The sequence below is a fragment of the Echinops telfairi genome, unplaced genomic scaffold (genome assembly GCF_000313985.2).
Source record: "Echinops telfairi isolate 266 unplaced genomic scaffold, ASM31398v2 ScPeMD7_53;HRSCAF=182, whole genome shotgun sequence".
Classification (NCBI taxonomy): Eukaryota; Metazoa; Chordata; class Mammalia; order Afrosoricida; family Tenrecidae; genus Echinops; species Echinops telfairi.
Window position 1 is genome coordinate 13222382 of NW_022103951.1, and position 12238 is coordinate 13234619.

General features: G+C 47.1%; 1 protein-coding gene across 1 annotated transcript in view; it reads left to right on the forward strand.

Annotated features, from left to right (window-relative positions):
* Positions 1–11841, forward strand: part of ASB9 (ankyrin repeat and SOCS box containing 9) — a 15919-nt gene extending 4078 nt beyond the window's left edge. Inside the window, exons 2-7 of the mRNA XM_004710012.2 lie at positions 4122–4201; positions 4734–4841; positions 6971–7121; positions 7296–7430; positions 8830–9021; positions 11522–11841. Coding sequence (XP_004710069.1) covers positions 4122–4201; positions 4734–4841; positions 6971–7121; positions 7296–7430; positions 8830–9021; positions 11522–11646 — 791 coding nt within the window. The 3' untranslated portion in view covers positions 11647–11841. The remainder of the gene's footprint in view (positions 1–4121; positions 4202–4733; positions 4842–6970; positions 7122–7295; positions 7431–8829; positions 9022–11521) is intronic.
* Positions 11842–12238: the final 397 nt, after the last annotated feature.

The window sequence follows — 12238 nt, forward strand, 5'->3', positions numbered from 1 at the left end:
GGAAGACAGGCAGGGAATTCTTCTCTTATGCTGGATTTTTAGGAGGTGGGCCAGGGGCGAGTTGTTGATTTTTTTTCCTGGAGAGGAGATCCTCACGATCCGGTAAGGATGGGTGACAAAGTGAGGTCCCTAAGGAGAAGGGCACTGCTTGTGAGAGAGGGAGAGGGAGGAGAGAAAGCTGTAAGGTCAACCTGCTCACCCAGGGGTCGGCAAACTTGAGAGGGAAGAGCCAAGCCTGTCCCTCACAACAATTTAAAGATGTTTGGAGAGCCAGGAATATATATTTGACAAACAGTGAACTCTATTATCTGAATAATATTCTTAAATTTTAAAACATCGTTCTTCAGAGCTACATGCACACACCGAAAGAAGCATATATGGCCCCGAGAGCCTCGGTTTGCCGACCCCTGGACTAGACCAAGTTTCAATGAGGCCATGCCTCAGCAGGGCTGTCTGAGTTGCCTCTACTTCTCTTTTTATCTCCTTTTCATTTGTCCCAGAATCAGACCAAGATCTCCGGTGAGTGCCACCCCTGGACACTCTCCAGTGGTGGTGCAGGCCTTGAAGCTGTCCTTCTCAGGTCCAGAAGCCTGAAGGCAAATGCTCTTGTGCTGCCTGCCCCTCTCAGCCAGCAGCCCAACCTCTTGTTTCTGCCCCTGAGCTCACAAGAGGCTTCCTAGCATGCTCTGGGAGATTGCTGCTGCCCAGCCTGGGGAGGCTCTCAGAGCTTAGTTAATAGCTTTCTTTGGAATGTACCAATTGCTGCACTTCTGATTCTCTTCGGAAAATAATGGAAAATTATAGAAATCATTCCAGAAAACTGCAACAGAAACGCAAAAGTAGCCTTTCTAGTGCGCTGCAGGGTTTGATCCCTCCAAGGTTTAAAAGGCCCCTATAGGAAAGGGGAGTTGAATGGTGCTAATTAGGGGATTTGTAAAGTGGCTTTCTTCTGAGAGCTCCCAGCCCTATTTGCACCCAGTGCTCCACCACAGGCTTGTGGCACTGCCTGACCCTCTCAGTGGACTCTGTGTGCTAGACAAGCCGAGCCTTCAGAAACGCCCCCTCTCAATCCTGACCGGCCAGACCTTCGTGGTGGTGTCCCCAGGTGCACTTCGAAGCTATCACTCCATGGATGTCAAGATTCATCCATATTGTACGTGATGGGGTTCATAGCCCTGGCCCTGTGGGTGTCCCAGACTGTTACTCTTTATGGGAGTAGAGACCTTATCTTTCTCCTCTGTGGGAGCTGGACATCGTCGGGATGGCCTTGCTTTTTCGGAGCTTGCCAGTTTCCTGCCTCTGACAGGGGATAGGCTGATCACTTTTATCACCCTTTCGACAGAGTTCTACCTTACGCATTTTCTGGCTTTCACAGGTCTGACTGGCACAGTCAGCACAATGGGTACCAGCCCAGCACTGTGCTACATTCAAACATAGGACTGCAACCCCTGAGAGTGGCCTTAGCCTTTCTGGGAGGGAACTCCATCCTTTGTTATTTACTCATATCGGGGGCGTCATGATTCCAAGATGAAGTAAATCCCATCAGCGTCTGCGCTTGATAATTGAAGTGCAGCCTTGGATCCCTTAGGGCACATTTGTACATTCCTTTAAAAGTGAAGTTTGAAACCTCTCCCTATTTTTCACCTCTGTCTCTTAGCTCAAGATTGTATGTGAGCGGCAGTTAGCAGCAAGCCGGTGAAATTAGTTGTCCTTTTCGTTCTGTGGAGCTCAATCTTTGCATATGAGCATTTGGGATGCCGAGTCCTGGAAATAGCCCGCTTTCCCCGGACAGAGTTGGGAGTTTCGAAGGAGGCTGCCGGAAACTTCCAATTCTGCTGAACAGAAGCACACGGGGTACAAAAAGCCCAGGCACTTAAATAACTGCCAACCCGTGGGTGACCCCGGAAGAAAAGTCCTGGATGGGCTGTGCATAGGTGGTGCAGGTTCTCTTAGGCGCTTCAGAATCAGGCAGGGCAGCTATTTGCTCCTGGAGATGGAGCAGACTTTCCAGGTGGATAACATTAGTACACAGCTTGCTCGATGCTCCCCTCCTCCCTGGGGTGTCAGTTTGCAAACAACTAATGTTGCTGTTGTGTGAGTCAGTGAGTCCATTTGGAATCATAGACACACGTCAAAACAGAGTCAGACTACCATATAAGGGTGGTCAAGGCATCTTGACAGGAGCAGATGGCCACCTCATTCTTATGCAGAGTGCCTGGTGGGTCTGAACTGCTGACCTTTCAGTTCGCAGCTGGGTACTTAACCGCTGCATCACCAGGGATCTTTCAAGCCAGGAATACGGACTCTTTTTCAAAACAAAAGCAAACACGAGCCCAAATGCCTGGGCGTGGTAAACAGTTAAGGAAGTGACGGCTCTTGGATAGGTTGGAGGTTTGAGTCTACCCCTAGGCACCTCAGAAGACAAACGGGCCATTGTAGTTCGGCAGCCCAGCCCAGACGGGATTGCCCTGAGGAAGAATTGGCCCAGAGGAGCTGGTTCTGTTTGGATAATAAGTATCCAGGTTCTCTAGATGGAAGCCAGACACCTCCCAGCAAGGCAGGGCTGCTCTCCCACCCTCCTCCGGGTTGTTTACTAAAAAGGAGCGGAAGCAAGCCCAGGCGCACCTGCAGGTGGCCAGCACTCTCAGGCTTCTGGTACCTGTTTGATGTGGATGCAAACTCAGTTTAAGAGGGGGCAATTCTGGTCCACACCACCTTCAGCTTATATCCACACTGAGTTAGAGGAGAGAATAATAATAATAAAGTGTAACTTATCAAGGGTTCACGAGGGCCGGGGAGGGAGGAAAAAAAGAGGAGTTGATACCACGGGCTCAAGTAGAAAGAAAATGCTTTGAAAATGATGATGGCAATATATGTACAAATATGCTTAATGCAATGCATGTATGGATTGTGATAAGAACTGTAAGAGCCCCCAATAAAATGATTTATTTTAAAAAAAGGAGAATGAGAGCCAACTACCAACCTTTCAGATAGCAGGCAAGTGTCAGCATTGAACTATGGGTAAGTATACTGTTGTCCTCACTTGACAAAACAAGGCAACGGAGGCTCAGCGGCTGTGCAGGGACCCACAGGTCAGAAGTCAAGCTGGTCGGAAATTCAGAGCTTTCTCTTGCCTGCATTTGGCGCTGTCTCTGAGGATGAAGAATGTCTCTATTACTAAGTCAGACTGGACCCTGTTTGTATGGCCTATTGGGGCTGGAGGTAATCGGTGAATTGATTTGGTTTTGCTTAGGTTTGATTCCAAACCTAATGGCGTATGTAATTGCATAAGTGATTACTACCATTAGTACATGGTACTGCTTGCTGAGATGCCAGGGTGTGTATTTCATGCAGGAAAGTCGGCTGGCAACCATGGCATAAGACAATCCTGCTGGTTTATTAGCCCAGCTGGCACTTAACTAAATGGACCATTTGCCTTTGAAACCGGCGTGCAAATGGAATTGTAGTGATCTCCCTGCTATCCCAGTTCACCTCTTTGTCCTCAGTTTGAGCACTGGCTCTAGTCGTTTCTTTAGCTTCCTGGACATGTCAATAAGCAGGGTCCAGGAAGCATCAACAAAGGGAGACATGCTGCAGTCCTGCGGGGATTGGTTGGTGTCCACCATGACTCCATTTAGGGTCCATTTTAGTTTTTTATAGACTGACCAGGATAAGGTGCCACCAGCTTGCAAAGTACACTGCTGTTCGCCCCCTTCCAGTCAGCTCCAATGCGTGGCACCTCCATGTACAGCACAAAGAAACAAGGCCCTGGTCCAGCGTCATCCTCCCGATGGTTGGGATGTTTGAGTCCCTTGTTTCAACCAGTGAGGATCGTCTTTGCCTTCCAGCCTACGGGGTTCACCTTCCAGCATGATCCTAGACAATGTTCTGTTGTGAGCCGGGAGGTTTTTATGCGCTCACTTTCCGAAATAAATCACCAAGCCTTTCTTCCTGGTCTGCCTTAATCTGGCAGTGTGGCTCAAACCTGCTCCCCCTCCCCCCCTCCCCAAATGGGTGACCCTGCTGGTATTCTAGATACTGGTGGCATGGGCTTTGGCATCATGGAACACACACCATCGAAGTCAGGTGGTCTAAAGTGCACTGTCCCTATTTCTATTCAGATGCGGTGTCCGACTGGTCTCCCATGCATGAAGCGGCGGTCCACGGGCGCCGGCTTTCTTTGGAGAACCTCATCCAACAGGTATCTTTCTGAAATCTGGTCAATTGGAAGTGTGCCCCACACCGAGAAAGGAGAGATCATGGTCTTGAGCTTAAGCTGTCCATTTCCTCTTCTGGAAAATGTGGATTTCCTGTCCTTTTCACATGTCACAAAGTCATCATCATCTCCTTTTTTAACCTCTTAAAACTAGAAAAGCCTTTCTTAGGAGCTTATCATCCTTAAGGAGCCCTGATGGTGCAGTGGTTAGGCTGCAAGCTGAAAGTTCAGTGCTGGAAGCCAACAGCTACTCCATGGGAGAAAGAAGTGGCAGTCCGCTCCCATAATGACAACAGCCTTGGATCACTCTATTCGTCAGTTCTACTCTAGCCTATAGGCACGCTCTGAGGAGAGATGGGTTTGGAATTCTTTTCTTTTCTTTTTTTCCCTTAAATTTTCAACACCCTGTATTGGCAGAGTTTGAGCCAGTGAATGTGACTAAGGAGAATGATGGCTGAAAGCTAGCCCCAAGACACCACTCCTTGGAGAGTCTTACTCTGCCCCTTCCTTCCTCCAGGGCTGGCCTGTCAACCTCTTCACCACGGAAGGTGCGTCCCCTCTGCATGAAGCCTGTCTCGGAGGCCATACTTCATGCGTCAACATCTTACTGGATCATGGTGCTCAGGTAGGTGAGGCTCGGAGAAGCCAAGAATAAAAACCGGTCATTTTGATGTCTTCTGATTAATTTCCAGAACTTCTGGTTAGCCTGATTAGAAAAGGGGCAGTGTTTTGAGAGTATTAAACCCATCGAACTTCTTTGCTTTTGTGATAGAGGAAATACTGAAATTTTAGCTAGAAAGGAAGACTTAAGAGAAAATTATGACAGGTAGACGTTCCTTTACAGGCCCAAACAAACAAACAAATAAACCAGTTGCCATGGAGTCTGACTCAGGGCGACCTCATGGTGTGTTTCTTAGGGCCTTCAAGGCCCTGACCTTTTGGGAATGTCATTGCCAGGCCTTTCTTCTGAGAGGTTTCTGGGGAGGTTCAAACTGCTAACTTTTAATTTAGTAGCCTAATATTTAACCATTTGTGCCAGCCAGGGACATGAAAGACACCATTTTAATGGGCAGGGGGCAAGTTTTGGTGGAGGGTGCCTTGAACTGGCAGCCTTTCAGTCAATAGTAGTTGAGTGCTTAACCATTTGACATCACTGCTATTTCCGTGACTGGTAAGAGTGCGCCTGCCTTCATCCCTGAGTCCAGGAAGTGAGAGTCAGTAGAAAACATCAAATCTGACTTTGTAAAACTGGATTAATGATCCCAGCCTGGCTCTAATTAAACTTACTAACACTGTCAACTTGGACACGTTACTGAGTCTCCAAGATTCCGAGTCCAGAACCAAACTCAACCCTACCCACAGCCACCCAGTGGGTTCTGATTCATAGTGACACTGTAGGACAGACAAGATACAACTGCATGTGTGAGTTTCTGAGACTTTAAACTGTTTATGGAAGTAGACAGCCCCATCTTTCCCACAAGCTGGTGGCTTTGAACTGCTGACCTTGTAGATTGTAGCCCAAGGTGTAACCACTACGCCACCAGGGCTCCTCCAGAGGCATGCAAACTAGGCTAAGAAGAAACTGTGGTCATTTGGGAAAAGTACCACAATGAGGGGGAAGTATCAACACTAAGAGGGTGGCCAGGCGCGTGTGTCTTGGAGGTTGGGGAATGTTAGGGGTACAGAGAACGCAAAGGCCTGGAAGTCAAAGGGAGTGAAGTTTTGTGACATCGAGCAGTTCCTTGTGGCAGGAGGGTAGGAGTGGGCGGTAGGGGTGGGGCCAGAATGTGAACAATCCTGCAGTCTGGACCAAAAATAATGCTCTTTTGTCCTGAGACCAGGAAAGAGCCACAGGTGAGTAGGTAATAGATGTAGATTTTTGCTAAGGACATTTATCCAAAACAGAAACAGGGTCAGGACTAACGTGAGGCTAGAGAGGCAACTTAGGTACATACTTTAAGTATGGCATTTACAAGACCTTTAAACTTACTGACATGATCCTTAAACATTGCATCCTGGGTACTTTTCCAGCCTCACTCGGATCCCGGACCTGCTTGGAAATAGTGCATGAGCTTTGGCTTCATGTCTGAAGAAAGCATGTTCATCTGACTTTCTCATTTCTATTCCATTAGAACCCAGACATGGGAAGTTATACGCTAACTTGTAGATCTAGGAAGGATTAGACAAGAGGTATAGTTTTGTGGCCCTATTTTCACCAGCTTTGTGATCTGTGAGTAAACGTATTTGAGGTGCGGTTCGATGGTTGGCCAGTCCCCTAAAACTTCCTTTGAACCACGCTCATCATCTGCCTGGCACCCCCGTTCATGAATCCTGGGCATGTGTTCACTCTTTTTGTATGAAAGGCAGATTGGACTTTTTCAGATTGGACTTGAATATTTTTAGAAATATATAGGGGCTACTGGGCAAACCACTGAGATGTAGGTGGGAAGGTTTCAAGGGAGGAGATGGGGCAGGAGGCTCCTGCAGACCTGCTAGCTCATTTGGCAGTTGTCGTTCCTGGAAAGAGCACAGGGGGATAGAACAGTCTGCTGCTCTCTTGTGCTTTCCGTGTGGGCTACCTCATTCCAATTTTTTCACAACATCCTTGTGAAATAAAAATATTTTTCTCTTCATTTTGTAGCTGTGGGATTGAAGGCTCAGAGGGGTTTATGTGACAGCTCAAAAGTCCTGGAGCCTAAATTTGAACCCCTGACATCACACTGCTTGCCTTCATTTTGGAACTTTCCCTTCCAGGTGAATGGCCTGACAGCAGATTGGCACACCCCCTTGTATAATGCGTGTGTCAACGGCAGCCCCGAATGTGTCAATGTGCTGCTGCAGCATGGGGCCATCCCCGAAGCGCCATGTGGTCTGGCATCCCCCATCCATGAAGTTGCTAAGAGAGGTAAATCTGAGGACCGATGTTTGAAATACAAATGTATTTGTATTTCCATTTGAAGTGAAGGGAATGGCTTTGGGTTCTCTGGGTCCATTGCTGGTAAGTTTAAACTCACAAACTGAGGGAAGTAGCATTTCCAGAACTTGTGCTATAACTGTTCTCTCTCACTTGGGGCTGCAGGCCACGTGGAGTGTCTGGAGGCTCTTCTAGCATATGGAGGCAACATGGATTGTAGTGTCTCGCACCTGGGTTCCCCACTCTATTTGGCCTGTGAAAATCTGCAGATTGCCTGTGCCAAGAAGCTTCTGGAATCAGGTAAAACAAAAAACAAAACAAGGAAAGCCAATGGAAAGGAAAGGACTGGTACATCAATGATCTCTCTGTTGTGGCAAAGGAAAGAGGAAGGGCAATGGGGTCATGGGATTGGACGGTCTTCCATGGGGAATTATTTTAAACAATTTGAGCTTCAGTTTCCGCATTTGTAACAAGAGGATAATGATGATGATGGTGATCGTGATAATGCTATCTCCCTCTCACATTGGTCCTCACTAAGTGTTAGTTCCTTCCCCCTGCCTTGCTCCCTACTGCAGAATATACTCGTATTTTTAGGCTTCGAACAACGGCAACAGGCAAAGCCACTGAATTGGGGCAGAGTCTTCCTATTCGGAGCCTTCTCTTTGATTTGGAAGTTACACTTGCCCTGTTTTTAGCCTAATGGAAACATTCTTAAGTTCTTTAAAATGGTCTACTTACCATTGTTTCTTTTCACTGCCCTGCTGTTTCGCAGACACCCCCCCTTTGTTTACCTCTTTAGACATCTGAGTCCTATTCATTCTTTGAGACTGCAGTAATCTCTCTTTTACTTGAGCTCCTATTGCCTTCTATTCATTTTGACAGCCTTTTCTATGAATTAAACTATCCTGTCCCTCCCTCCTTTCATCTCCCCTCCCTCCCTCCCTCTCTCTCTTCCCTTCTCTTCTTGTCTCTCTCCTCTCTGTCTACATATATGTCTATGTCATATCCCCCTAGCTAAGGGTTAAGCCCTTAGCCAAGCAAGGGACAGGTCTGGCATTGCCCCCAAAACCCAACACAATGAAAGTAGAATTCGTTTTGTGTTTGGTGCCTGGATGCAGGTTCCTATTTTGCTAGAAGGATAATAGCTCAGGTAAAGCCACATGATCGCACTCATCACAGTGACAATGACAGCCTGCGTGGGGATTTGCCGAGAAGGGGAGGATGGAACTGCACACCCACTTTATTTTTGAGGAGATCCTGGAACCTACCCTGGGACTTGGGGGTTGGCTACTTCCGTGTAGAAGATGCTCCCAGGGGTGGCTGCTAGTTCCGAGATTCAGCTGCCTGGTGTAGACCAGCTTTCACCAGCTAGCCTCACTGATAGCCATGCAGGTTAAGGCTTCAGTCCCACGAATAATGCACGTGCAGCCTTTTGACTGCCTGGATTTTTCCTGTAGCCATCACGTCTAAAGCGTCTAGCTGTCAAAGGCAAGTTTTTAGTTCCACCTGCTATATTTAGTTACTTGGTAAAATGGCATTGCTCCATAAGATTAAAGGGAGTCAAGCCAACTCTGGTTTTCTTCAGCAAACTGCCTTACTCTCTAGGGATCCCTTTCCGTGGGAGAATGATGAGGCTTGGTGTTTTGAGATGGTGAACGGTTTGGCTTGACCCTCTTTTGTTTTCATCCTGACTTCTTAGGAGCCGACGTGACCCTGGGGAAAGGGCTGGAGTCTCCCCTTCATGCAGTGGCCAGACAGGGCAACAAGGAACTGGCCAGCCTGCTCTTGGATTTTGGCGCTAACCCTTACACCAGGAATGCTGATAACAAACGCCCTGTGGAGTTGGTGGCACCAAACAATGCTCTGATCCAGTTTCTCTTGGAGCAAGAAGGTGCTTCTCTCTTGACTGAACCTAAACCCTAATCTTTAGAGACCCCCGTGGACTCTAGTAGGAGACAGAGTACCTGAGAGTTCTAACTGGTGGTCATTCATTCTCTGTCCTCACCCAATGTGTGAAAGTTTCGGTCACTTCGTATCCAACAAATATGTAGTTGAAAAAATGAATCGATGAATGCTCACTGTCACTGAATGGTCCAATGTATGTTAGGCTAAGCCTGTGCACTGTAGGGTTTTCAATGGCTGTAATCTCATGGAAGTAAATCTCATTGAGTACATTCTAATTTGGTTAGGAGCCCTGATGGCATAGTCATTGAACACTCAGCTGCCAGCTTAGAGGTTGCTGTTTGGAAGCCACCAGTTGTAACCTAGGAGAATAGACGAGGCCAACTGCTTTCATAAAGACCCCTGTGGGGTCTGTCCTATCAGATCACTGTGAGTCAGAATCACTGCACAGCAATGGGTTTTGATTTCGTTCTGTTTAGCGAAGCACAAACCATTTGCTCAGCCAAGAGCATTACATAAGATATACTACCATAGTAAATAACCATCCAGTTGTTTGGCAGGTTGGAGATGGGCTGCTGTAGATGGTCTGATAGTCATGTGGAGGCTATGACAATTTTCAAAGAATTAAGATCTTGTTTTAAAAGGTGACTATTTTTTTAAAAAGGTGAATCAAACTTGTCCAAAACTAACTTTAAGTTATAACTAATTAAAGGTGCTGGGTATCACTTTTATGAGCCACACCAATCTGAAGATACTTACTCTTATAAATTAGTAAGTGGGCTGTGTGGACTTGATTAACATATGCCTTCAGTGCACCAAGAATATTACTGAGCATGTGCTAAATACCAACAGGTCTTCCTGAATGTGCCTTTAGGGGCCAAATTAAAATAGTGCACTTTTTTAGTAGTCTGTGTGTCTAGTTCTACCTCTCCTTGTTCTCCACCACCTGGAAAATATGTAACCTGGTGTACTCTGTAGGTTCCCTGATGGTATAGTCCATTATGCTTTAGCTGCTAAGCATTGGGATTTTAACCACAAGGCCAGCAGTTCAAAACCACCAACTGCTCCATGGAGGAGAGATGAGTCTTTCTACTCCCACAAGGAGTTACAGTTTCGGAAACTCACAGAGGCAGTTTTCCCTGTCATGTAGGATCACTAGCAATCAACTGCAGTGAATTTGGTTTGGACAGTCAGAGAATTCCCATTACAATTGAGTGCAAGGATTGGCAGTGGGCAGTCATTCTCCACTCGTTTCCCAACATTAGCATTATTGGCACATGCGGCCACTTGTGGGTGATCTTGTGCCCTGTGGGATATTTAGCAGCATCGCTGACTTCTACCCACTAGATGCTGATGGAGACATCAACTCCAACCCAGAGGAGGCCTGCCCCGTAGAGGGCACATCACCAGGTCTTTCTCCCCAGGAGCCACTGGTGAATTTGCACCGCCAACTTGTGGGTTAGCAGCCAAGTGCTTCAAGATTGCATTCCCAGGACTCCTTGGGTGCTAATAGCACCCCCTAAACCTTAGTGAGCTGAAAGGGAGGAGCTATTGGCCTTTTAGAATTAGATGGTCTGTTGTGACAGGATTGATAAATGAAAGAGGAGCAGGGCTTTAAAAAACTCTCAAACTCAACTGCCACCCACTCAATTCCAACTCATAGCAACCCTATAGGGCAGGATAGGCCTGCTCCCATGTGTTTCTGTGACCATAACTCTTGACAGGAGTAGAAAGCCTCGTCTCTCAAGGAGTGGCTGGTGGTTTCGAACTGTTGACCTTGTGGTTAGCAGCCTAACTTGTAATCACCATGCCACTGGGTCTCAAAAAGAACATTTCCAGATCTATCTTGATCTAGAATGCTTTCAGGATCATGTAGATACACCTACAAGGAAGACAAGTTAATGTGATTATTATTTCAATCTCCTAGTGTATATAAAAAGAGCCTTGGTGGCTCCTACTAACTACGAGGTCAGCAGTTCGAAACCACTAGCTGCACCACAGGAGAAAGAAGAGGCGTTCTCCTCCAGTAAAGAGTTCCAGTCTCAGAAACGCACAGGGGTAGTTCTACTCTGTCCTCTAGGGGCACTCGCTATGAATCAGACTTGACTCGATGGCAGGGAGTTTGTTTTTGGAGTTCATATAAAAGCTATGCTTACACATTATGGTCCATGAATTGTCCACTAGCACCATGAAACAGTTCGAAATATTGTGAGCGTGACCACAATGGGGCGCAGAGAGCACATGCTGTTGGGGAAAAATGGCGCCAATTGATAAATAACCCAGGTGCTCAATGCAGGGTTGCCACCAACCTCCAATTTGTTGGAAACACAGCATGTGTGAAATGGGAGGCAGTGAAGCCCGAGAAAATCGCTTGTGTCTCTACTTAATTAGTGACTTCTAACACGGTTCTCTCTTGTGAAAAGAAACAACATCAGACAGTGACTCTGAGGTCCATCAAATAAGCTCATGCTTTTGTCATTTTCCTCCAGGACCACCACCTCTGATGCAGTTGTGCCGCCTTCGGATCCGGAAGTGCTTTGGCATCCGAGAGCATTATAAGATCGCTACTCTGGGCCTTCCAGAGGAGCTGAAGCACTTTCTCCTCCACAGTTAAAAGGGTGTCCAAACACCAGGCCAACACCAACTAGTGTTGCGATGCTTGAAGCCTTCAAATAAAGTTGGGTTCATGTAATTTCCAGAGGAGCTGAAGCACTTTTTCCTCCATGTTTAAAAGGGTGGCCAAACCCCAGGCAAACACCAGCGAGTGTTTTGTTCATTGACATTTTCAAATAAAGTTGAGTTCACGCAATTTGGCTGGCTTTTTCAATTCTATCTTTCTTTGAAGTGGAACTCCCCTGACTGCTTTGGCTTTGCCGAGGGGCAAATCCCGAGGGTTCCTTCCCCATCCCCCCACCCACCCCTGACCTGGAAGAGGATGGCTAACAATGCAGCTCTTGCTTTTCATGCCAAGCATGAAACTGTCACAACGACCCTGCCAAGTGGCTGCTGCTCATTCTCAGCCTTTCTCCAGGTTAGACACAGACCAGTCCCCAGAGCCAGGAGAAGGAGCCAGGTTCAATTTCAGGTTCTGATGTGAACCTGGGGTAGTAAATGAGAAGGAACTACGTGCTGATCAGGGGAAAAAAAAAAAAAAAAGATCAGACCATGAGATAGCAGGATCAACCTGAGAGCTATTTATTGGGGCC